This window comes from Haemaphysalis longicornis, unplaced genomic scaffold, assembly GCF_048455015.1.
Source record: "Haemaphysalis longicornis isolate Haplotype H1 unplaced genomic scaffold, Haemaphysalis longicornis Haplotype H1 scaffold_2, whole genome shotgun sequence".
NCBI lineage: Eukaryota > Metazoa > Arthropoda > Arachnida > Ixodida > Ixodidae > Haemaphysalis > Haemaphysalis longicornis.
Genome location: NW_027526295.1, coordinates 233,602,234 through 233,624,884, shown reverse-complemented (window position 1 = coordinate 233,624,884; position 22,651 = coordinate 233,602,234). Strand labels below are relative to the sequence as shown.

The 22,651-nt window shown below is 47.2% G+C and overlaps 2 protein-coding genes and 13 non-coding genes across 15 annotated transcripts in view; all 15 read right to left on the bottom strand.

Moving 5' to 3' along the window:
• Positions 1-21,515, bottom strand: part of LOC144167684 (uncharacterized) — a 33,621-nt gene extending 12,106 nt beyond the window's left edge. The window contains exons 1-4 of the mRNA XM_077696868.1: positions 21,390-21,515; positions 21,152-21,275; positions 12,655-12,792; positions 10,705-10,845 (exon numbers count right to left, since the gene is read on the bottom strand). Of these exons, the coding sequence (XP_077552994.1) occupies positions 10,705-10,845; positions 12,655-12,792; positions 21,152-21,275; positions 21,390-21,502 (516 nt within the window). The 5' untranslated portion in view covers positions 21,503-21,515. The remainder of the gene's footprint in view (positions 1-10,704; positions 10,846-12,654; positions 12,793-21,151; positions 21,276-21,389) is intronic.
• Trnap-ugg (transfer RNA proline (anticodon UGG)) lies at positions 226-297 on the bottom strand. The gene has a single exon. It is a non-coding gene; the product is annotated as a tRNA-Pro (tRNA).
• Positions 559-630, bottom strand: Trnap-ugg (transfer RNA proline (anticodon UGG)). The gene has a single exon. It is a non-coding gene; the product is annotated as a tRNA-Pro (tRNA).
• Trnap-ugg (transfer RNA proline (anticodon UGG)) lies at positions 892-963 on the bottom strand. Its single transcript has one exon. It is a non-coding gene; the product is annotated as a tRNA-Pro (tRNA).
• Trnap-ugg (transfer RNA proline (anticodon UGG)) lies at positions 1,224-1,295 on the bottom strand. Its single transcript has one exon. It is a non-coding gene; the product is annotated as a tRNA-Pro (tRNA).
• Positions 4,886-6,277, bottom strand: LOC144167683 (uncharacterized). Its single transcript, XM_077696867.1, has one exon. The coding sequence runs from the start codon at positions 6,250-6,252 to the stop codon at positions 5,059-5,061; it is 1,194 nt and encodes a 397-aa protein (XP_077552993.1). The 5' UTR covers positions 6,253-6,277; the 3' UTR covers positions 4,886-5,058.
• On the bottom strand, positions 6,567-6,638 carry Trnap-ugg (transfer RNA proline (anticodon UGG)). The gene has a single exon. It is a non-coding gene; the product is annotated as a tRNA-Pro (tRNA).
• On the bottom strand, positions 6,900-6,971 carry Trnap-ugg (transfer RNA proline (anticodon UGG)). Its single transcript has one exon. It is a non-coding gene; the product is annotated as a tRNA-Pro (tRNA).
• Trnap-ugg (transfer RNA proline (anticodon UGG)) lies at positions 7,233-7,304 on the bottom strand. The gene has a single exon. It is a non-coding gene; the product is annotated as a tRNA-Pro (tRNA).
• On the bottom strand, positions 7,566-7,637 carry Trnap-ugg (transfer RNA proline (anticodon UGG)). Its single transcript has one exon. It is a non-coding gene; the product is annotated as a tRNA-Pro (tRNA).
• Trnap-ugg (transfer RNA proline (anticodon UGG)) lies at positions 7,899-7,970 on the bottom strand. Its single transcript has one exon. It is a non-coding gene; the product is annotated as a tRNA-Pro (tRNA).
• Trnap-ugg (transfer RNA proline (anticodon UGG)) lies at positions 8,232-8,303 on the bottom strand. Its single transcript has one exon. It is a non-coding gene; the product is annotated as a tRNA-Pro (tRNA).
• Positions 8,565-8,636, bottom strand: Trnap-ugg (transfer RNA proline (anticodon UGG)). The gene has a single exon. It is a non-coding gene; the product is annotated as a tRNA-Pro (tRNA).
• On the bottom strand, positions 8,898-8,969 carry Trnap-ugg (transfer RNA proline (anticodon UGG)). Its single transcript has one exon. It is a non-coding gene; the product is annotated as a tRNA-Pro (tRNA).
• Trnap-ugg (transfer RNA proline (anticodon UGG)) lies at positions 9,231-9,302 on the bottom strand. Its single transcript has one exon. It is a non-coding gene; the product is annotated as a tRNA-Pro (tRNA).
• Positions 21,516-22,651: the final 1,136 nt, after the last annotated feature.

Genomic DNA, 22,651 nt, shown 5'->3' with positions numbered 1-22,651 from the left:
CTCAATTCACAGCTGGTTTCCAAGCGAAGGCCTTGAGGACACCGTCCATCGTTGATTCCTCTATTCAAACCAGATGCAGGAACAAGAAATTTCTCCGAACAAGTCGCAGCGCTAGAAGGGCCAACCATTGCGCATTCACGCTAGGTTCCAAGAAATGGCCTTGATGAAACGCAGCGCAAAAGGATTTGTTCTGAAATAAGATGCGGAAAAGCTAAAACGAAACCAGGGCCCGTCCGGGATTTGAACCCGGGACCTCTCGCACCCAAAGCGAGAATCATACACCTAGACCAACGGGCCGCTGCGTTACACGCATTGTACAAGTCCGAACGATTTCTCAATTCACAGCTGGTTTCCAAGCGAAGGCCTTGAGGATACCGTCCATCGTTGATTTCTCTATTCAAACCAGATGCAGGAAAAAGAAATTTCCCCGAACAAGTCGCAGCGCTAGAAGGGCCAACCATTGCGCATTCACGCTAGGTTCCAAGAAATGGCCTTGATGAAACGCAGCGCAAAAGGATTTGTTCTGAAATAAGATGCGGAAAAGGTAAAACGAAACCAGGGCCCGTCCGGGATTTGAACCCGGGACCTCTCGCACCCAAAGCGAGAATCATACCCCTAGACCAACGGGCCGCTGCGTTACACGCATTGTACAAGTCCGAACGATTTCTCAATTCACAGCTGGTTTCCAAGCGAAGGCCTTGAGGACACCGTCCATCGTTGATTCCTCTATTCAAACCAGATGCAGGAAAAAGAAATTTCCCCGAACAAGTCGCAGTGCTAGAAGGGACAACCATTGCGCATTCACGCTAGGTTCCAAGAAATGGCCTTGATGAAACGTAGCGCAAAAGGATTTGTTCTGAAATAAGATGCGGAAAAGCTAAAACAAAACCAGGGCCCGTCCGGGATTTGAACCCGGGACCTCTCGCACCCAAAGCGAGAATCATACCCCTAGACCAACGGGCCGCTGCGTTACACGCATTGTACAAGTCCGAACGATTTCTCAATTCACAGCTGGTTTCCAAGCGAAGGCCTTGAGGACACCGTCCATCGTTGATTCCTCTATTCAAACCAGATGCAGGAAAAAGAAATTTCCCCGAACAAGTCGAAGCGCTAGAAGGGCCAACCATTGCGCATTCACGCTAGGTTCCAAGAAATGGCCTTGATGAAACGCAGCGCAAAAGGATTTGTTCTGAAATAAGATGCGGAAAAGGTAAAACAAAACCAGGCCCGTCCGGGATTTGAACCCGGGACCTCTCGCACCCAAAGCGAGAATCATACCCCTAGACCAACGGGCCTTTTTTTTTTTTTTCTTTATTGCCTGTATGAACACCAGAACACAAATGCGTCAATGATAGGTTAAAAACCGCCGACCATGCTTTGGCTGGCGGAAAGATTTAAAATAAACATCAAAAGTACACAAATCTTCCAAAATTGGTAACCATTCCAGCTCTATACCCTGGGTTGTAGCAATATCGTACATCGAAGTCATGCTCTGTGCAAAATACTTGCTAACGGTTTGGGCGTGTACGTCCGCATGGCGTACAGCCATTCGCGACCTCCAAATTGAATGCAATGCTACAGCCATTATGAGGTCGTACGGCACACCATCAGAACACTCAACGGGGAGATACCGTATTCCCTGTGGTGTTACAGGCAATTCTTTCTTCAGGGTTCTTTGCAGGACATCCCAAAAGAAGATGGCATCCCAGCATTCCATGAAAACATGCTCCACAGTCTCTGGTTTATTGCACAAAGAACACGTGCTGGACCAAACCTCGTATAATCCCTTTTCCTGCACCCATGTCTTTACTGGAAGAGTGTTCGTGTGCAGCTTAAAGAAAAACGTTTTCACGGACGCTGGGATAACCATCTTCTTTACATGTGACAAAACATTTTGACCAGGTCCTTTACAATAGATTGACCTGTAACGGGGCACCGGAAAAAGAATATCCTTCAAATCTTTTGTTAGCATTTTCCTGGACACAGTAGACAGATATTCCAAAGAGAAACGTACCGCCAGAAACCGAAAAGCATCAACAACTTCTTTCAAAAAACCCTTGCATCGTATAGGTCCTCTGTTACTGGAGGACACAACAAACTCAGGTAGTACATTGGGAAGAGTCATCTGCAAAAACGTGCGCAGAAAAGGATCCTCCGCATCCCTTAGGAACAAAAAACGGTTCACAATTTGCCTCAAAAACACATGGCACAAACCGACTCCTCCGTGTTTCACACTTCGAAACAGATTACTTCTGCTTGTACGCTCCCACAGCGAACCCCACACGAAGACAGCAAAGACACGGTGAATCTTCTGGACATGCGTCCTTGAACAATGTAATATCTGCATAACGTACCACAGTTTCGCCAAGAGGAAAAGGTTACAAACGGTGGCCCGTGCGAAAACGGATAATGCGCGGCCTCCCCATTTGTTGGCTTTTTCGCGTAGACCCGTCACTTCCCCACTCCAATACTCTTCACTATTCTGATGGTATTCCAAAGGCACTCCTAGGTAACGTGCTGGCGTTGTCGACCAGCTAACGTTCTGAAACACTTCTGGGGTTGCTTCCCACTCTCCGTACCAAAAACCGCAACATTTATTCCAGTTCACTGAACTGCAGGTGACACCGCAAAACTCTTTAGTGACAACTATTACTTTTTCTACACTTTGTTTATCCTCACAAAATACCGCGACGTCATCGGCGTAGGTTAATAGCTTCACTTCACTTGAGTGCAAACGAAAACCATGAATGTCATTGTCATTAATTATTCTTAAACAGAAAGGCTCTAAGAAAATACAGAAAAGGAGAGGTGAAGCTGGGCACCCTTGCCTCACCGAAGATTCTACAGATAAACTTTTTGTTACATTCTTGTTGATAATGAGCTGTGTGGTGCAATTTTTGTAAGCCATTCGGACACCCCTGAAAAGCACGTCACCCACATTGACATGTTCTAAAATGCAAAACAAAATTTCATGAGAGACGCGGTCGAATGCTTTTTCGAAATCAATTTGTAGCATCGCTACTTTCTGCTGAAACATATCGCAGCCCTGCAGCACACTGCGAGCAATGTGTGTGTTTGTCTGTATGCTCCGACCCCGGATTCCACATGTTTGGTGTGGTCCCACAAGCGATGTTACAATTCTCTGCAATCTTTTTGCCAGTACTTTCATAAAAATCTTATAGTCTACGTTAGCAAGGGTGATTGGACGGTAACCCTTTACATTTTGAAGTTTAGCAGGATTGTCTGATTTGGGAATCAACACCGAGTGTGTTCTTGTAAATGACTTTGGTAGTTCGTTTTTTTCAAAAGCATCTAGGAAAACGAGAAATAAGAATGGCGCCACTACACCGATAAACTTCTTATAAAATTCCGCTGACAGACCATCAGGCCCCGGCGCTTTGCCCACTTTTAAGTCGCCTATGGCTGCTTCAATTTCTTGCAATGTTATTGGTTCTTCCAGTTGAACTTTCACCTCATCTTCCAGTCTTGGCATGAATTTAAGATAATCTTGCCTAAATCTTTCGCTACAAGGGTGAGCTGTGCTAAAAAGATTTGTGTAATGTTCAATGAAAGCTGCTTTTATGTTTTCTACATCTTTAGTCAAACGTCCCTGCCATAGTATTTCTTCAATTTTATTCCGCTTTGCGTACCTCATTTCATCGCTTAAGGCCCTTTTCGTGGGCATCTCCCCCGCTAGCAAACTTTCTGCGCGCGCACGTATTGTTGCTCCCCGGTATCGCTCTTTATCGATGGCTTCCAACTTGCTTTTTATTTGTGAGATGTCGTCGTTGAAAGCGCCCGGCATTTCACATTCCAGTTGGAGCATGCGTTTAAGATTACTCCTGAGCTCATTCTCATTCTTTCTTTCAGCCCTTGCAATGATCGCTGCCCTTTCTACAGCGGACAGTTTACTATCTTCTTTTATACGTTCCCATCTATCTCCCCAGGCCATGCTTTCGTTACTTTTTTGTTTGTTGAAAGCTTCCATCACATCATCGTTGTACCTTTCATCACTTAAAAGTTTTGTATTTAGTTTCCATAGGTCCCAGCTAAACGTCTTGAAGTTGCTCCTCCTCCCCCCTAGCCAGAAAGAAACGAGACAGTGATCGCTGAAAGACACATACTCAACGTTATAGCCCTTGCAGTTGGGAGCTAAATCGCCCGACAAATAAATCCTATCTAAGCGGGCGTGGCTAGCCCCCTGAAAATGCGTGAACCGTAGCGTGTTCACGTTATCAGAGCAATGGGCGACGTCAACTAACTCGTGTTTTTCTAGCAGTTCTGTCAGCAGCTGAGTACTGGAATCTTGCCACTTACTGGCGCCAGATCGGTCTACCCTCTCGCAAACACAGTTAAAATCACCTAATAAAATGACATGCCTTTCGCAATCCAAAAACCCTTCGATAGATTCAAAGAACACATTTCTCTCTCGGCACACCGTTGGTGCATAAATACAGAAAGCGCGAAAACTATAGCCGAAATAAACAAAATCGCATACAATAAACCTACCAAACACACACGATACAACACTCTCGATCTGAATACCAACATTGTTTCTAAAGAAGATGCAACACCCCCCCGCACACCCCACTGCATGGCTTACACACGCACTAAAGCTGTTTGACAAAGGTTTTATCATTTTTTCAGTACTCTCTTCACTTTCTATCTTCGTCTCCTGTATCGCCAGAACATCGATTTCTTTTTCGTACATTATTCTACGCAATTGACATTGTTTGCGCCTTTCTCCGAGGCCTCGCACGTTTAGCGTGGCTATATGTAGCGGCCTTTGAAGTACTGCCATTTAAGAACGGGAAAGACACAAAGCAGACAGTACTGTTCGTGTCGTCAGCTTACATGCTCCTCGTATTCCCGCCGGTGTGTCGCTCCTTTCGGGTGCGGCTGTCCGTGCTTTTTCCGGGTGGCGCGGTTGCTCAGCTCTACCAGGGCCTGACCTTGCCATCGTTGCGTAACGTCCCATCCAGGCGTCGTGCTTAAGTCCCGTAGCGTGAGCATTGCACTCAGTACCCCCACTCCCACCACCCTTTTCGACGGTCTGACTCAGGTGACGGACGGCCGACCTTTGTTACGATCCGGAGGTATGTTGGGCTTCGGTTTCAGGGATGCGCGTCGAACCTGTGGAGCCGCCTTGGACGGCGGTTCCCCGGTGTTCAGCGCCTCGGTGCCTTCGTCGCTCACCTCTGCTCGGGGTCGCTTGCCAACCGAGGAGCTGGCTGCGTCGTCCCCGAGTTCCATGCACCCAGTCTGGTCTCCCTCGAGTTGCACCTTTTCTTCTTTGCCTGTGGACTGAAACGTGGATGCTTCTTCCGGCACTTCAGGCACCTCATCGATAATTCCGGGTTCCTTGGGCGCTGGCTGCTGTGCCGCGTCTTCCGAGGCCCTCTCGGTGGGCGTGGCCCCGCGCGGCAGTCCGTCGCCTCCTCCCTTCGCCGCCTCCTCGGCGTCCGCCGCGTCCATAATAAACTCCGACTGCTGGTCGTCCTCCCCTGATCCCGCAACGTTGGCATATGTGCGTACGCACTGGCTCTCGTCGTGGCCGAAGCGACGACAAAGAACGCAGCGCGGCACCCGGCACTCGCGCCGAATGTGGCCGCTCCGGTGGCAGCGAAGACACAGGGGTACCCTCCCGGGCACCACCAGCAAGGCCATCTCGCCGGCGACTCGTACCTGGTGAGGGAGGTCATCCACGCTGATACCCGTCTTCAGCCGGAGGGTGACCAGGCGCGTCGTCGAAGACTGCGCAGAGCAGCCTGGCACACGCCATCGGTCCCTGGTCACTTCAGTGACCTTTCCGTAAAGCCCCAGGGCGCTTCGCACGTCGTCGTCGGGGACGTGGTGGAGCACCCAGTGGAGCTTTAAACGGACATCCTGGTTTCGAGGATCGATCACGAGGCACCGACGTTCCTTGACTCGAAGTTCTCCGGCGGCAACAAGTTTCCGAGCCCCTTCAGCGTCCTTGAAAGTCACCGCCCACAAATGGTTCATCTGGTACGCCCCCAAGGCGACAACCTCGGGGAGCAGCGCCAGACGAACCAGAATATCACGAAAATCTTCCACCTTGTAAGGTCTTCCTTTGACGTCCGCGTGCAAAAATATTGTGTTAAGGGCAGATGGTCCTGATGGTAGATGGGGCAGAATAACTTGGTAGTCCTGGGTATCGATATCACGAACAGCAGACCTGTTACCGCGGGCCGAAGGGCCCGCTAAAACCGCTCCTTGCACGGAGCTTGCCATTCCGCGTCCGCACGGTACGGTGGCCGGAAGTGGAATCCCTAGACCAACGGGCCGCTGCGTTACACGCATTGTACAAGTCCGAACGATTTCTCAATTCACAGCTGGTTTCCAAGCGAAGGCCTTGAGGACACCGTCCATCGTTGATTCCTCTATTCAAACCAGATGCAGGAAAAAGAAATTTCCCCGAACAAGTCGCAGTGCTAGAAGGGCCAACCATTGCGCATTTACGCTAGGTTCCAAGAAATGGCCTTGATGAAACGTAGCGCAAAAGAATTTGTTCTGAAATAAGATGCGGAAAAGCTAAAACAAAACCAGGGCCCGTCCGGGATTTGAACCCGGGACCTCTCGCACCCAAAGCGAGAATCATACCCCTAGACCAACGGGCCGCTGCGTTACACGCATTGTACAAGTCCGAACGATTTCTCAATTCACAGCTGGTTTCCAAGTGAAGGCCTTGAGGACACCGTCCATCGTTGATTCCTCTATTCAAACCAGATGCAGGAAAAAGAAATTTCCCCGAACAAGTCGCAGCGCTAGAAGGGCCAACCATTGCGCATTCACGCTAGGTCCCAAGAAATGGCCTTGATGAAACGCAGCGCAAAAGGATTTGTTCTGAAATAAGACGCGGAAAAGGTAAAACAAAACCAGGGCCCGTCCGGGATTTGAACCCGGGACCTCTCGCACCCAAAGCGAGAATCATACCCCTAGACCAACGGGCCGCTGCGATACACGCATTGTACAAGTCCGAACGATTTCTCAATTCACAGCTGGTTTCCAAGCGAAGGCCTTGAGGACACCGTCCATCGTTGATTCCTCTATTCAAACCAGATGCAGGAAAAAGAAATTTCCCCGAACAAGTCGCAGTGCTAGAAGGGCCAACCATTGCGCATTCACGCTAGGTTCCAAGAAATGGCCTTGATGAAACGTAGCGCAAAAGAATCTGTACTGAAATAGGATGCGGAAAAGCTAAAACAAAACCAGGGCCCGTCCGGGATTTGAACCCGGGACCTCTCGCACCCAAAGCGAGAATCATACCCCTAGACCAACGGGCCGCTGCGATACACGCATTGTGCAAGTCCGAACGATTTCTCAATTCACAGCTGGTTTCCAAGCGAAGGCCTTGAGGACACCGTCCATCGTTGATTCCTCTATTCAAACCATACGCAGGAAAAAGAAATTTCCCCGAACAAGTCGCAGTGCCAGAAGGGCCAACCATTGTGCATTCACGCTAGGTTCCAAGAAATGGCCTTGATGAAACGTAGCGCAAAAGAATCTGTTCTGAAATAAGATGCGGAAAAGCTAAAATAAAACCAGGGCCCGCCCGGGATTTGAACCCGGGACCTCTCGCACCCAAAGCGAGAATCATACCCCTAGACCAACGGGCCGCTGCGATACACGCATTGTGCAAGTCCGAACGATTTCTCAATTCACAGCTGGTTTCCAAGCGAAGGCCTTGAGGACACCGTCCATCGTTGATTCCTCTATTCAAACCAGATGCAGGAAAAAGAAATTTCCCCGAACAAGTCGCAGTGCCAGAAGGGCCAACCATTGTGCATTCACGCTAGGTTCCAAGAAACGGCCTTGATGAAACGTAGCGCAAAAGAATTTGTTCTGAAATAAGATGCGGAAAAGGTAAAACAAAACCAGGGCCCGTCCGGGATTTGAACCCGGGACCTCTCGCACCCAAAGCGAGAATCATACCCCTAGACCAACGGGCCGCTGCGATACACGCATTGTGCAAGTCCGAACGATTTCTCAATTCACAGCTGGTTTCCAAGCGAAGGCCTTGAGGATATAGTCCATCGTTGATTCCTCTATTCAAACCATACGCAGGAAAAAGAAATTTCCCCGAACAAGTCGCAGTGCCAGAAGGGCCACCCATTGTGCATTCACGCTAGGTTCCAAGAAACGGCCTTGATGAAACGTAGCGCAAAAGAATTTGTTCTGAAATAAGACGCGGAAAAGGTAAAACAAAACTAGGGCCCGTCCGGGATTTGAACCCGGGACCTCTCGCACCCAAAGCGAGAATCATACCCCTAGACCAACGGGCCGCTGCGATACACGCATTGTGCAAGTCCGAACGATTTCTCAATTCACAGCTGGTTTCCAAGCGAAGGCCTTGAGGACACCGTCCATCGTTGATTCCTCTATTCAAACCATACGCAGGAAAAAGAAATTTCCCCGAACAAGTCGCAGTGCCAGAAGGGCCAACCATTGTGCATTCACGCTAGGTTCCAAGAAACGGCCTTGATGAAACGTAGCGCAAAAGAATTTGTTCTGAAATAAGACGCGGAAAAGGTAAAACAAAACTAGGGCCCGTCCGGGATTTGAACCCGGGACCTCTCGCACCCAAAGCGAGAATCATACCCATAGACCAACGGGCCGCTGCGATACACGCATTGTGCAAGTCCGAACGATTTCTCAATTCACAGCTGGTTTCCAAGCGAAGGCCTTGAGGACACCGTCCATCGTTGATTCCTCTATTCAAACCATACGCAGGAAAAAGAAATTTCCCCGAACAAGTCGCAGTGCCAGAAGGGCCAACCATTGTGCATTCACGCTAGGTTCCAAGAAACGGCCTTGGTGAAACGTAGCGCAAAAGAATTTGTTCTGAAATAAGACGCGGAAAAGGTAAAACAAAACTAGGGCCCGTCCGGGATTTGAACCCGGGACCTCTCGCACCCAAAGCGAGAATCATACCCCTAGACCAACGGGCCGCTGCGATACACGCATTGTGCAAGTCCGAACGATTTCTCAATTCGCAGCTGGTTTCCAAGCGAAGGCCTTGAGGACACCGTCCATCGTTGATTCCTCTATTCAAACCATACGCAGGAAAAAGAAATTTCCCCGAACAAGTCGCAGTGCCAGAAGGGCCACCCATTGTGCATTCACGCTAGGTTCCAAGAAACGGCCTTGATGAAACGTAGCGCAAAAGAATTTGTTCTGAAATAAGACGCGGAAAAGGTAAAACAAAACTAGGGCCCGTCCGGGATTTGAACCCGGGACCTCTCGCACCCAAAGCGAGAATCATACCCCTAGACCAACGGGCCGCTGCGATACACGCATTCTGAAAGTCTGAACGATTTCTCAATTCACAGCTATCTTTTTAAAGTTGTGACGTTATCTTTTTATGTATGCGGTTCATTTTCCTACTCTCCATTGGAGGGAAACGACGCGTGGAGCGCCTTTGTATTCATGTCGCGTTGCCGTCTCGACGTGTCGGCAGTTGAGATCTCTTTGTGTGTATTTATAACCGCGTCGAAAGCGTTGGGGCAGTTTTAGATTTAGATTTCCGGCTTAGAGATTTGTATTTGTGTGGCGCCTGGTTACGCAAGCTGCAAAAATAGGAGTGGGTACAAAATAAGTCCCTAAAATGGCAGAAATCGTGGTCACGTTACAAAACAAGTTACTGAATACCGTTATTTGATACTGCCTTAAAAAGTAACTAGTACGCTGCACGACCGTTGCTGAGCTACAGAATGGACGCATTATTGTAACTCCATACTAAAAAATTATTTGTTTGTTACTTACACAATAATCCCCGTAAGACGCTGCTGATTGAGACTTCTAGATGGCGGGGAGGGGGCATTATAGAAAGAATATTTCGAAGGACCTGAACTATATACAGAGAACAGCGTTCAACTTCAAGGCAGGGGAACATGCGAGCACAAATAAAAAATAAGATTCGTGAGTGACGAAGGGGTGTGGGGCAGTGAAACTAAGTTCGAGATAGCCTCGTTTGAATGTGTGTCCGTAAACATTTTTGCCTCTTCGTTCGAAAGTATGTACTCACGTTTAACAAGGTTAAAACGTCGGTAACCCGCATTAATGGCTCTGACCTCATGACATGCGTGGCCTCAGGTTGAACAAGAATTTGGGAGTTTTGTTGTACGCCCCATAGTAAGTTGTTACTCACCATTAGTTGTTACTCACCCTCAAACTATACCACATTACTCAGATGGTAAATTGGTTATAAATTACTTTATTAATAAAAAGTAGCAAATTGCGAGTAATTGTTTGAAGTAGCACTGTCATCCAGACACGCAATACCAGATGCAGCGACAAAGAATATTTTCTGAAACACGGCAAATTCGTTTTCACAAAGTTTCCCCCTCCCAACCGAGAAATGTGGGGCAGGTAAACGCGTCCAATGATGTGTGTTTTAAGCTGTAACCAGTATGCTAAAAGTTGTTCTAGCTATAGGTCATCGAAATTAAGTTTTTATGCAGACATAAACATGTCCTAATCACATCAACACGGGCGATGAAATTTCTTGCATCATACTTCTCGAGCGCTTAGTTGAGTTTACGTCGTTTCTCTTTCCAGGTGCCGTTAATAATTACCACAGCACATGGGTTGGCCGCTGCCTTACTCCTTCTGAACTGATGGCCTACAACTCAGATTTGGAGGAATTATTAATTGGTGTAGTCAAATGTAGCCGAACGTACTCACTGTTTCGAGAATCGTAAGCTCTGACTCGTAAGTCCGAAAAAGGGTCACGTCTTTAGTTTTGGAGTAGCGCTCAAATAGGGCGCCTTTTCCTCCTGGATCCCGTAAGGAACTGGCGCCCTCGAATCCCTTCTGGTTGCAGACCTGTCCGTTCGAAAATGCGGTATTTTCGGAATAAGAAACAATGACAGAGAATAACGAAACGTACTCTATTAAAGAAATAATTCCAGCTGAAACCATTATAGAGCAACATGAAATGAACACCAGCAGCATAAAAATGGACTCAGTATCGCTAATGACATACGTTAAGTAGAGAGAAATTTCGCTGTAATTATCTGCATCCTCCTCATCACTTTAATTTCTGTGACATCATGGTGGGAAACGGTAAGAAAAAAAACATTCTACAAGCAAAAAGATCGTGCTTTTTTTTTTTGCTGTAGTAGAAGGGTACACCCCTCTGTATGCACTTTCATTACGCTGTTGCAGTCTTTGTCATGACTAGTCCTGATCATTCGTAGTATAGTGCCATGTTGAATCATGGCTGCGTGGGAACTGTTCGGCTTTTTCAGACAGACGCTGTACACTTGCCAAGGTTACAGGGTCTATTGTTGTTATGTAGATAATGAGCCATAATAATAATCTTGTCCACTGCTCTAGCCAACTGGTAACTAGTTCAAGGCTCTAATGTGAACGCTTGACTTCTTATTATTGCAGTTAAGGATTTTCCCCAGTTTTTCTAATTTTAGAGCATTAAGTATCGAAAAGCAGAGGTAAAATTGGCAGGCAAAGTTCGCTGGTTTATTCTCAGCGCACGCAATCTGTGGTCGCACGCACGTTATTGATTTTAGAAACATATATATTCATTTTGCATCTCCTCGTACTTTTCTGAAAGGTACAGTGTGGTTAAATCGGTGTGTCTGGGGGTTAATATGAATACTGTACGCTAGAGTACACTACTTACACTACTGAATACGCCTAGAATAAGGAACCACGCCTAATTAATCACACCTCCGCAAAACACTCCGCAAACTTCCCACTTGTTGATGGTGCATAACAGTCAAGTTCCAGGAAACGCGAGCCTATCGTAACGTGCACTTTCCAGCCCAAAACTGTTGCACAGTGGGGCCAGTTCTTGCACAAACCGAGTCTAAACTCAGTGGTGAAAGCCAACCAGGCTATGCACAAAAATATCCGATGGATTATCGCTTAAAAGTGTTTCAATGTGTTGAAGCGTGGCGTGCGTTATTTTGTGTTAGAGGCTAAACATGGTTGTAACCAAACTACAGCAAGTATTGAGCTGTTTTTCAGGCATTCTAAAATTTGATACTCCTTACACGTCTTTCTGATAGGAATCAGGCTACTTTCAAACTTCGCGGTCTTGTGCTGCCTATTGCGATAATGGGGAAGGTGGATTCCGCGCTCATAATTTCTTCTTTCGCCTGATTGGTGACAATAATGCACCTGCTTGCTTTATCAAGCCCTACAGTTAATCGCTTGTGTGGTGGTAATGTTTTTGGCTGTCCAAGTAGAAATATTTCTAGCACGGAGTTCGCAGAAGACATCCTTTGTTGCACATTCAACCGGTCAAGTCAGAGTGTTGGCAGAGAATTTTAATGCATATTTCGTATAGAACCTCGGAGAGAAAAGGTTATCGCTGTGACCTAGACGCGCATATATACCACACTCTCGTGAAAACGTTCTCGTCGTATTTGCGTCCTAATGTTCTAAACTAATACCTGAACAAAGAGGGGTACGTCGTTCGATCCGTCAAGTAGATTTACCTTACAAAACAATCGTACGCCCTCGCACACAAAGGGATCGTTTTGTTAATAAAAAACCCCAAAAAGTGTGCAAAAGTATTAAAAATATTTAAGGCCTTCGCGAATATGCGATTTTCTCGCAAGGTGGCCCATCATTACGCACTTAGGTGAAATCAGCGTCATTCCTACGCACCTCCGTAATCGGCTTTATTTCAGTCTTGCACGACCTATTCTGCGTCACGATGTACACTCTCAGAGCTAAGCTTGATGACATGGCCAGTATCGTGCCTTCCAAGTCTGTCAAGCTGGCCACGAGCAGCTTGCTGTGCATCTGAAATAAAAGTATGCGTAGAACGTAAATGACTCAGCCTGCAGTGATTTTAATATGGCACCTTTGGGAGGCGTACCAAGGAATCCAAAAACGATGGCGCAGAAATAAGAACAATCGCAAACTGCGGCTAAAACTGTCCCGACTGCACACGGAGATTGATGCGCACGCGGTCACTCTATCGCACACCCAATGGGACCAGATCTGCGATCAGATGCAATTAAACTTTGGAATGAAGAAGACGTGGCGGATTCTTAGACACCTCCTCGACCATGATCAGAGCAAGACAGAACAAAGAAACCGCATAACCAAAATCGTCCACACATATTCAGGCTCCGACGTCGAACTCATAGCACAAATCAGAGACATGCACCTCCCGATAGGACCCTACCCCTGTACATGGGTCACCTGTACATGGGTCACTCCAACAGCGAAATGGACAGGGACATAACTGAAGCCGAGGTCGGATTGGCGATTCGCAAACTTAGGTAGAATTCAGCCCCAGGTCCTGACCACATTTAGAACCGGGCGCTACGAAACTTCGATGATTTCTCAATCACCGCAATCACTGTTTTTCTCAACACATGCTGGAGAACGGGGCGAATTCCGGAATCGTGGAAGCATGCCAAGGATATTCTAATCCCAAATCCCAAAAAACCACTCACAATCGAACACCTCCGCCCCATTTCCCTCACGTCGTGCTTAGCAAAACTCATGGAACATGTAATCCTCCACACAATGATTGGCTTTAGACCTGGTCTCTCAACTCTAGATATACTCATACAGCTATCAAAACAAATTATCAACCCACCTACCGGCCTAGACACATCGGTGATACTGGCCCTGGACCTGACATAAGCATTTGACAACGTCTCGCACGAGGCCATAATGTCGGGTCTGGGATCGATCAATCCGGGTGAGAGAACCTACAATTACATTAGGGACTTTTTGTCAAACCGGACAGCCGCCATACACCTAGATAGCCTTGTATGAGACACATTCCCGCTAGGCAGTAGTGGCACTCCGCAAGGAGCCGTACTGTCACCCTTACTCTTTAACCTTGAAATCATAGACATCCCGAAAAAATTAGCACGAATATCCCACCTCTACCACAGCCTCTACGCAGACGATATCACCCTCTGGATGAACCGGGGAGTGATGGGCACATCGAAGAAACACTGCAAACAGGCATAGAAGTGGTGGTGGAGGAGGCCAGGACGGCGGGTTTGGCCTGCCCTCCGGCCAAGTCTGAGCTACTTGTCATTCCCCCCGAACCAGAAAAAACGGCTCCAATCCAGCATCACACTTCACATTGAAGGTAGAGAGATCCCAGAGGTCCCGGCCCTCAAACTCCTTGGGCTGCACATACAATCCACTAGACTAAATCTCAAATTTCTTCAAACAAAAGAACGGCACATAAACCAAACCATTGGTCTACTCAAGAGGGTCACCAATAAAAACTCCGGTTTGACCGAGCAGAACAGGGTTCGCCTAATCCAAGCCTTCATCTTGAGCAGGATAGTTTACTCGATTCCATACCTTAAACTAAGAGCTGCTAAAACCAACAAAATTGACGTCCTCATTAGACGTGCCAACAAGGCAGCACTACGTCTTCCCCCCGGCACGTCCACTGCCAAACTGGAAGGGTTAGACCTTCACAGCAAGGCCAACAAATTAGTTGAAGCTCACCTAATGGGACAATATGAACGCCTCGCTCGCACACCCACAGGGAGACACATACTCAGCAAATTAGGAATAGGATACTACACACTATATCAGGACACGAAAACAGTTCCCCCTAGTATTCACTCTCATATTGTAGCCAGACCACTTTCCCGCAATATGCACCCCACGTACCACTCCGAGCGCAGAAAACAACGAGCGCGCGCCCTTCACAAGAAGTATAAAAATGATCCACAAGTCGTGTACGTCAATGCAGCAGAGTGCAGACCCGAGGAGGCTTTCACCGCAATCGCCGTTCAAAATTACCCCAACACCAGCATGCTCGATTCTGTAATACTCCGGACGCCCATCCCAAAACCGGCGGAAGAGGCAGCAATAGCGCTTGCCCTTTCACTCACCCCCACACCCGCAACAATAATTGCAGATTCTAAAACTTCTCTCCGAAATTTTGCCGCTACACGCATATCCCCAGCGGCACTCAAAATTTTGCCCAGAAACCCACCGCAATCGCCAGTACAACTGATCTGGACCCCCGCGCATTCTGGGCTCGAGGGAAACGAGGCGGCCCATGACCTAGCCCGAGGATTTACTATCCGGGCTGGGCCGAACCCGTATCCTTACCACGGAGCCCAGTCCGCGCAGGACCGTCTGATCGGTTTTCATGATATTACCACCTACTACCTCCTCTCCCGCCGGATCTCTCCTCGGGCGGACAAATCGCTCACGTTAGAGCAAAATCACGTCTGGCGTCAACTCCAGACGGGAGTATATCCCAATCCGGCCGCCATGACCCATGTCCATCCCAGCCTTTATCAAACCTCGGCGTGCCCTTTATGTGGCGCCCATGCCAACCTGGCCAACATCATCTGGGCATGCCCCCAGGACCCTTTCCCCGAAATCCCTTCTGAGGAGGGGTGGGAGGCCTCGCTTCGCAGCCCCGGCCCGTACCTACAGACCCGCCTGGTCAAGAGCGCGGAAGAGGTCGCCGGAAGGCACCAGCCAACGCCCACCACGGGACCACCAACCTAAGTTAAGGAGAAGACTTCCAGGAGGTGGCGGGCCTTCAGCCCGTTGCCTGCCACCACCATTAGAACTTCGATTCTCCTCGAGACCTTTCCAAAAATAAAGTTTATATCTCTCTCTCTCTTTTAATATGGCCTAAGCTTTTCAGATGTTTCACAATGTTTTTAAAACAAGCCACGGTAAAGTAAAATAGAAAGCATAATCTCGTCATTTCGGCGCCGCTGTTTTAGGGCGACAAATTCGATAAAAATTCACCCGCATTTCCCCGAAGGGGAGCATGGGGAAGTGCGAATGCACGGGTGATGCTATGAGGGGGAGTTATGTTGAACTGTGTTGGCATTCGCCCGTTAGTTGCATTTAACACCCCGCGTGATCAAGTGGGGATTCACACACTCCGTTAGTCCCACTCTGGAAATCTTGGTGAATTAAAGTGTATGTTTGAGAGGGAATGAAATCTCTCACACACACACACACACACACACACACACACACACACACACACACGCACACGCACACGCACACGCACACGCACACGCACACACACACACACACACACACACACACACACACACACACACACACACACACACACACACGCACACGCACACGCACACGCGCCAGTAAAGTGCCACAGTATTTATTTACACATCAGCACCTGCCGGTGTTATCGATGTACTCGACCGCCACGATCAGCGCTTTATGGTCGCTGAAATGAACCGTTAGAGGTTGTTCTATGACAGCGCGTATCTGACAGTTCCTCGCAAAGGCCAGGTCGACGAATCCACCGTTGATGGTAGTGGGTGAGTCAAGAGGTACGCACACCATGAATTTGAAATTTCGTGTCAGTACTCCTTTAAGCGGGTGCATTAGCCCTTCTCACGCCCGATTCCTGGCCAATCCCCCACGTGGGTATGTGCCATGTCAGCGGCCAGGCCGCGCGCGCCCATCTCCCCCCGTTGCCAAGGAGGACGAGGAGATTCCTGGCTAATCCCCCACGTGGGTATGTGCCATCTCCCCCCGTTGCCAAGGAAGACGAGGAGCGCGCGCACCCGCAGCTGTTGCTATGTGGACGGACGGCGGTTAACGGAATTCAGGGTCGCTTATAAAGTGCATTTGCACTTAAAAGGCTTCGTTCGTTGCAGCAATGAAAACATTATGCCTCAAGACGCATGCGTACAAGCCTCAAAAATTCTTGCCGAGCAATGTATAACGAGAAGAATAAAATGTGCCGTCGTCTATCGAAATTTTGAAGATCGTGATTTTGAACGAGCGTACTGGCGCTGTCCGGGCTCCAGAAAATAAAGATAGCGCAACGAGTTCTATAACTTGCAATGCCTGCCGGTTCTATAAATGAAATTCATCTGTCAGTTTTATACCCGAATATACTCCGTGGAAATTAATGAGGACGAACGAAAATTCGAAATGCATAAAAATTATTTCCGAACCCCAACAGCTTCCTATTTTTCGTAGCTCCAAGAAAAGTTACGGGGACACCCGAGCTCTCTCTTATGTTATGAGAATGAGTGAGCATCCTTTCTTGTTGGCATGTGAAAGCCTATGCGTGTGTGGTATGCTGATATCTCTGCCGGTGGCAATTGGCGAATCTGCTGTGAGCATATCTGACCGCTGCTGTGCTCGTGATTGGCCATCCTCCGGAGGGGACATGTGAGAATAGTGGGGTCAGTACGTCGGCGCAGCTGCCAAATGGGAAGTGGTGACTCGCCCTTAGGCTCCTCACGGCAGCTGTCATCGCTATTGGCCAATCTCCCTGATATACGTGTGTATTGTTGGAGTGCATGCAGCCGTCGCAGTCAAATGGGAATTGACGAATCGGCAGCGGGCTTGTGACAGCTGCTGTCATCGTCACTGGCCAGTACCCCTGAGTTGGTATGCTTTTAAGCGTATTCATGTGTGAGTGCGCTGTAGGGTTACAAAAACAAAAACAACACAAACAACATGCATAGGATAAGCGCAAACTATCAGCTGCTTCAGTAACGAAATGGAAACGGTTATGTATAGGTATGGGTCAGGGTGAAGAGGCGTGTAATAAAGTGAAATATATTCAGAAGTGTGATTCTTTATGCCACACGGTTGTTAATAATGTTATCTAACCCATGATAAACTTATAAAACATGCTCTAACGCGTTCGTCCGCCTCATAAACTAAGCATAGTAAGCTTCCATAATATCTCTTTTTGTGCGATCATTGGCCTCTGCCAACGCCTGCGCAGTGTCAAATCATGGCTTGCATTTGTATTATTTGCAGTGCGCAGAGATATTTCTTTGTGCTTGTATCTGTTGGCAGGCATTACCGTGTACTCTTAATTTTCCATCCATACATCAACCTGTTGGCCCGTGTATGGTTTGCCACGTGAAAGGGGTATTGCGTGAAACACATCTTGCTTTCAACTGATGAATTTACGTGAGTGTTCAATCCCACCCAGCTGATTTCAGTGTTTTTTGCGAGGCTTAAACTTGGTGCTACATGTTCTTTAAAGGTACCCCGCAACACTGTCGCTAAATGTTATCACTCATCCTTCATGAATGGAAGCCCTTCGAAAGCGGTTTATCACTAGCAAATAGCAGCGAGTGATTTGCCCGTCGCCGCAGATACGTCTTCCAGTTTCTGAGCTTTGATCTTGTTCAAATCTTTTTTGAAGTGGCTATCGAAAGCATCCATTGATGAAAATGGAAAGAAGCTGGTCTATAGCAGCGATACCGCTCGGATCACGTCATGCCGAAACAGTGCCCAGGTCGATAGGTACAAAACATATTGAGCACAAGTTTAAGTTATACGACAGCGTAGAGCAGCAATTTTTGGCTGCGGTACCTTGCAGCCGCGCATTGGAAGTACTGTTTCGCTTGTTAGCAAAGTTCTGAAATAATTTCATATTTTGCAAAGAAAGTTGAAGAAAGTGCTTCAGGGCCACCTTAACTTCAACTCCAGAAATCTATCGGAACCTGGAGTCTTTCTGCAACTTTAATACCTGTTGGAAACGCTATTTTTGTACAGTATTACAAATCGTCTTTTTGATTCGGTCTTTTCTTTTTGTTCGCTAGATGTCTTCAAATAAAAATAGCATTTCACTGATTGGCGCTAAAAGGCTGTATGGGTATCCACTAGTTTTGCGTCAGCTTATCTGGAGCTTGCTGCAATACGAATCCGGTCATCTTGAGTTAGTTTAACCCGGAATCGCCATCTCTTGCTTGGAACAGTCGATAAAAAAAGTTGTTTTCACTTAGTAGAAGAAAGCTTAAAGCTCCAGATACGCCGACTCCAAACAAGTGGATTCCTTTGAGCCTTTTAATGCCAATCAAGGAAACACTGGTCGGAAGTGAAACTCTGCAACGGAATTTGGAGACGTGAACAGAACGAAGGGGGAAAAAACAAATTAATATGGTAGTTTAATACAGTGCAAATATATAATTTCCCGCAGTATTAAAAAAAAGCAGAATGACAAGTTCCGGTAATATTTCTTTCGGCTAAAACCAACCATCGGTCATTCTGGCAACAACAATACCGTTAAATAAAAATAAAAACTTATTCGCCGACGCCAGTCAGTCACCGACGTCCCAGTCTCGCTGAAGCCTACCTGCGGGCCTCATCTCAACCATTAAAAGTTTTTCCAGACAAGGGAAGACTTCGCTAATAAGGTGTACGCCAACTGCGCATGTATGCCCGATGTTATTTCGAGATAAGCCCATCTCCATTGTTGTCTTCCTCCAAAATGCTCTGTCTGCAAGTATGATACCCTTCCTAATGTTTTACCTTTAATAAGGTCATGTTCCGCCCCCTCCCTTGACAGGCAAAACCTCTCAAACTGAGCGTACCACTCGTTAAAATAAAACCGACCCCCTACAACGACGATTCCCCCTCACTAAAAAACACTGCCATCCATGCCCTCACAACACGTCTTCACAGAGCTGTATGAAGCGTGACCTACCTCAAAGGCTCTCAAATGTCTGTTGAAACTGTGCTACACTACTCTACGGGCATTCTAGTGATTTCGTGAAGACTTCTCAAGTGTATATTCGAACTATGGAATCTGGTTGCCTTTCTAAAACTTGGTATTTGTTTTCTTTTGCTGTATGTTCTTACTGCATTCCGAGTTCGCTCTCGTTTTTCTCGTTCCCTCTTGTGGTTCCAGTGACTAGCCTCCTGGTCAGCTCAGTTTGTAGAGTTACTGCGCTAGACTTGCGGTAGTTATCGATAAGAACCTGGGACAGGGATTTTTCTTGGGACGCTAGAATATGCGAAGTCAAACCGGCTTTCGTGTGGACTTTGTATACACTGAAGTGGGCTGTAATAGAACAATTTCTTCAGCTCTCCATTTCAGTGGGGAATAAATCTGTTCATGCGCCTGCGCCAGACCACGGTAAAGCCACGTGCATTTAATCCCCAAACCAATAATTTGTCGATATTCGAATGGACAAACCCCGGCAAGAGCTTCGCCTCCAGTGTTCTGACTATGTGCAGTCCAGGTTGTTTTAGTACGGTAGCAATATACTCGGCCCTGTTGCACGAATCAGTGCAACACAAAGCAAATATTTCTCGAAGACACTTTGAAAGTCCATGCTTACTTAAGCGCGGATCGAACAAGTTGCTCGATGAGTAAAAGAAATTGATATTTCAATTACACCCCTCATTCCACCTTTTACTACTGATGAAAAGAAACACTCGTATTCTATAAGGGAGAGCTAATACGCTGACATCTACGCAGCGTTTATTCCACATAAATCTGCTATGAGTTCAATCAGAATTAAAAGCGAGAAAACAAGCTAATGTGTGTGTGTGTGTGTGTGCGTGTGTGCGTGTGTGCGTGTGTGCGTGTGTGTGTGTGTGCGTGTGTGTGTGTGCGTGTGTGTGTGCGTGCGTGTGTGTGTGCGCGCGTGTGTGCGCGTGTGCGCGTGTGTGCGTGCGCGTGTGTGTGCGTGCGTGTGTGTGCGCGTGTGCGTGTGTGTGTGCGTGAGTGACGTTCAGTAAAATCTATGCATTTATGCTAGTAAAATGCACAGACAGTTGTCACTGCCAGATATTTTCCTTTCTACGACTCGCGACGCCAGCAAACAACAAGAGCAGATTTAGCGATTCTTAGAGTGCAAAGATTATTCACCTATACGCGCTCAAAAAACTCATTTACAATGCACCTGCCTACTTTTGGTAGGTAGATTTTAGGATTTCAGAGGGGGGCAGTGCTGTCTGGATTCTCGGTTTATGGCTTGTTACTCAACGCCATAAAAAATGCCAAGAAATTAAGACAGAAAACTTCCTGCGTAATTTGCTGAATTTTAAGTAAAAGAGGCACTTCTAAGGAATAACAGGCTATAAAATGGTCAATCTTTCTCTAAAAATAAGATGTCTGATTTTCCATAAACGGGCCAAGTTGTATGGGGAAGTTATGAGTCTTCATTCAAGGGAGGCCTTATTTTGGAGGTATAACCTTCAGATGCGCATATCAAATGAAATTAATGCAACAAAGTACGCAGGTAGGCTAGCCGGCTAACTTCATCCAAGAGGCGCATTTTTTAGCTATGCCGTACAAAGGCTATTGCATATGTACCCCAAAGCGAGCTCTATTGCTATAAAAAGATCAAATTCGAAACTACTACACCACAACATATATGTGCAACGCTTTCAGATTTCGGGAGTCACTCACAATTGTTGACGCTGTTGCACTGTGGTCTCCTTGTGCGAGCTTCCACGTGCTAAGAGGATGAGGGTTGCAGGCCGTGCCATCAAAATGCACCATATCGCTCCTCACAATCAAAAGATTCGCGTACCTGCGCCCAGATAAGGAGAGAAAAAGTAGCAAAATGAAGGGTTCAAGTTCTTTTGCTCTGCGGTGGATAAACCCAGTTCAACAATTGGACTGAGCGAATAACTGCCGTCCTTACTGGGAAACTTCTTTGATAATGTTCGCGGTTGCGTTGATCAGGAACTGGTCCCCGGTGTTCACCAAGGTCAGGCCGAAGAACGCCACGAACGAATTTCCCATCCTCGCCCGCATCGTTGTGATGAGAGCCTTTTGTAGAAGGAAACAGAGAGGAGAGACCGTAAAGAACAAAACAGTCCCCATAACAAACGTATAAGGTTAATAAAGCACACATTGAGAGTCGCAGGCAAGTGGCACTGTTTCGACCACACAGTGCCCTGTGTAGAACAGGCTGGCTCTGTGACCGAATTGCGCAACGGCGATAGACTTCAAATACAGAGTACCGCTATAACGCAACGGCTAAACTGATGCCGGCGTCACACACGCGTTCAAGTCAGAGAAATAGCAGAATTTCACCGAAGGCGACACAAAATGGTGTCGAAAGGAAAGCACACTAAAAACTAGCCATCACTCTCTCAAAATCCTACTGCTGTTACCTTAAGCAGAGCAACAAACACGATAAAAATTTATTCCGTAACCACGCCGACTTTCATCAACCGCATAATTGTCCGTCGTTCGACCACCATTGAGACCGTTGCTTTGATGAAGCCCCAAACAATGTTTTTAAGCACCTGAAATGTTTTCGCAGAGAATCCGAAGTTACGCGCTCCCCGTCTGTTTATGAGACCACGGAAAGCATGAGCCGAGAATGGTGATATTCTACGCAAAGCACAGAACATTGATACTCAAAATACTGCTTTCCTTCCCTCCTGAAATTTAGCACGTACCTTATTGCCCAGTGCGTAGCAACAGAGAAAACCCCTGCCATTGGTCGCTTTTCAGTTGCAAGGATGAAAAGTGGTCGATAACTTGTTTAAGGAATTGCGCAAGAATAAAAAGGTTGAATTAAAAAGAAACAAACACTAAAGTATATTTAGCTCTAAGCCGATTCCGGAGTATCGCGTCGTGCTGGCGATGGCTGCAGCTTTCGCTATTCATCCGCACATGAAGAAATCGTGGAAAGTTTTCAGTCACTCCCGTTCAGGATTACATGCCTCGGAAAATGCAGTTTGACTTCCCAACGACCCGATTTTGACTTCCAGATAGTTTTTCTTTTCTCGTTTCTGCAAGTGAGCACGAAACGCGTTGATTTTTCTCTGTAATCGAGTGTACCCATCGTTTCAGACGTGCAGTGAGTGGGCGTATGTCATTCACTGGGCAGGAGCAGCCAGTTAACTAATAATAATAAAAAAAACCTAAGAAGACAGATTGCAATCTTTCGCT

Bases quoted from the DNA above. Each gene is read 5' to 3' on its own strand.
- LOC144167683 (XM_077696867.1), bottom strand. From the start codon at position 6,252: ATGGCAAGCTCCGTGCAAGGAGCGGTTTTAGCGGGCCCTTCGGCCCGC.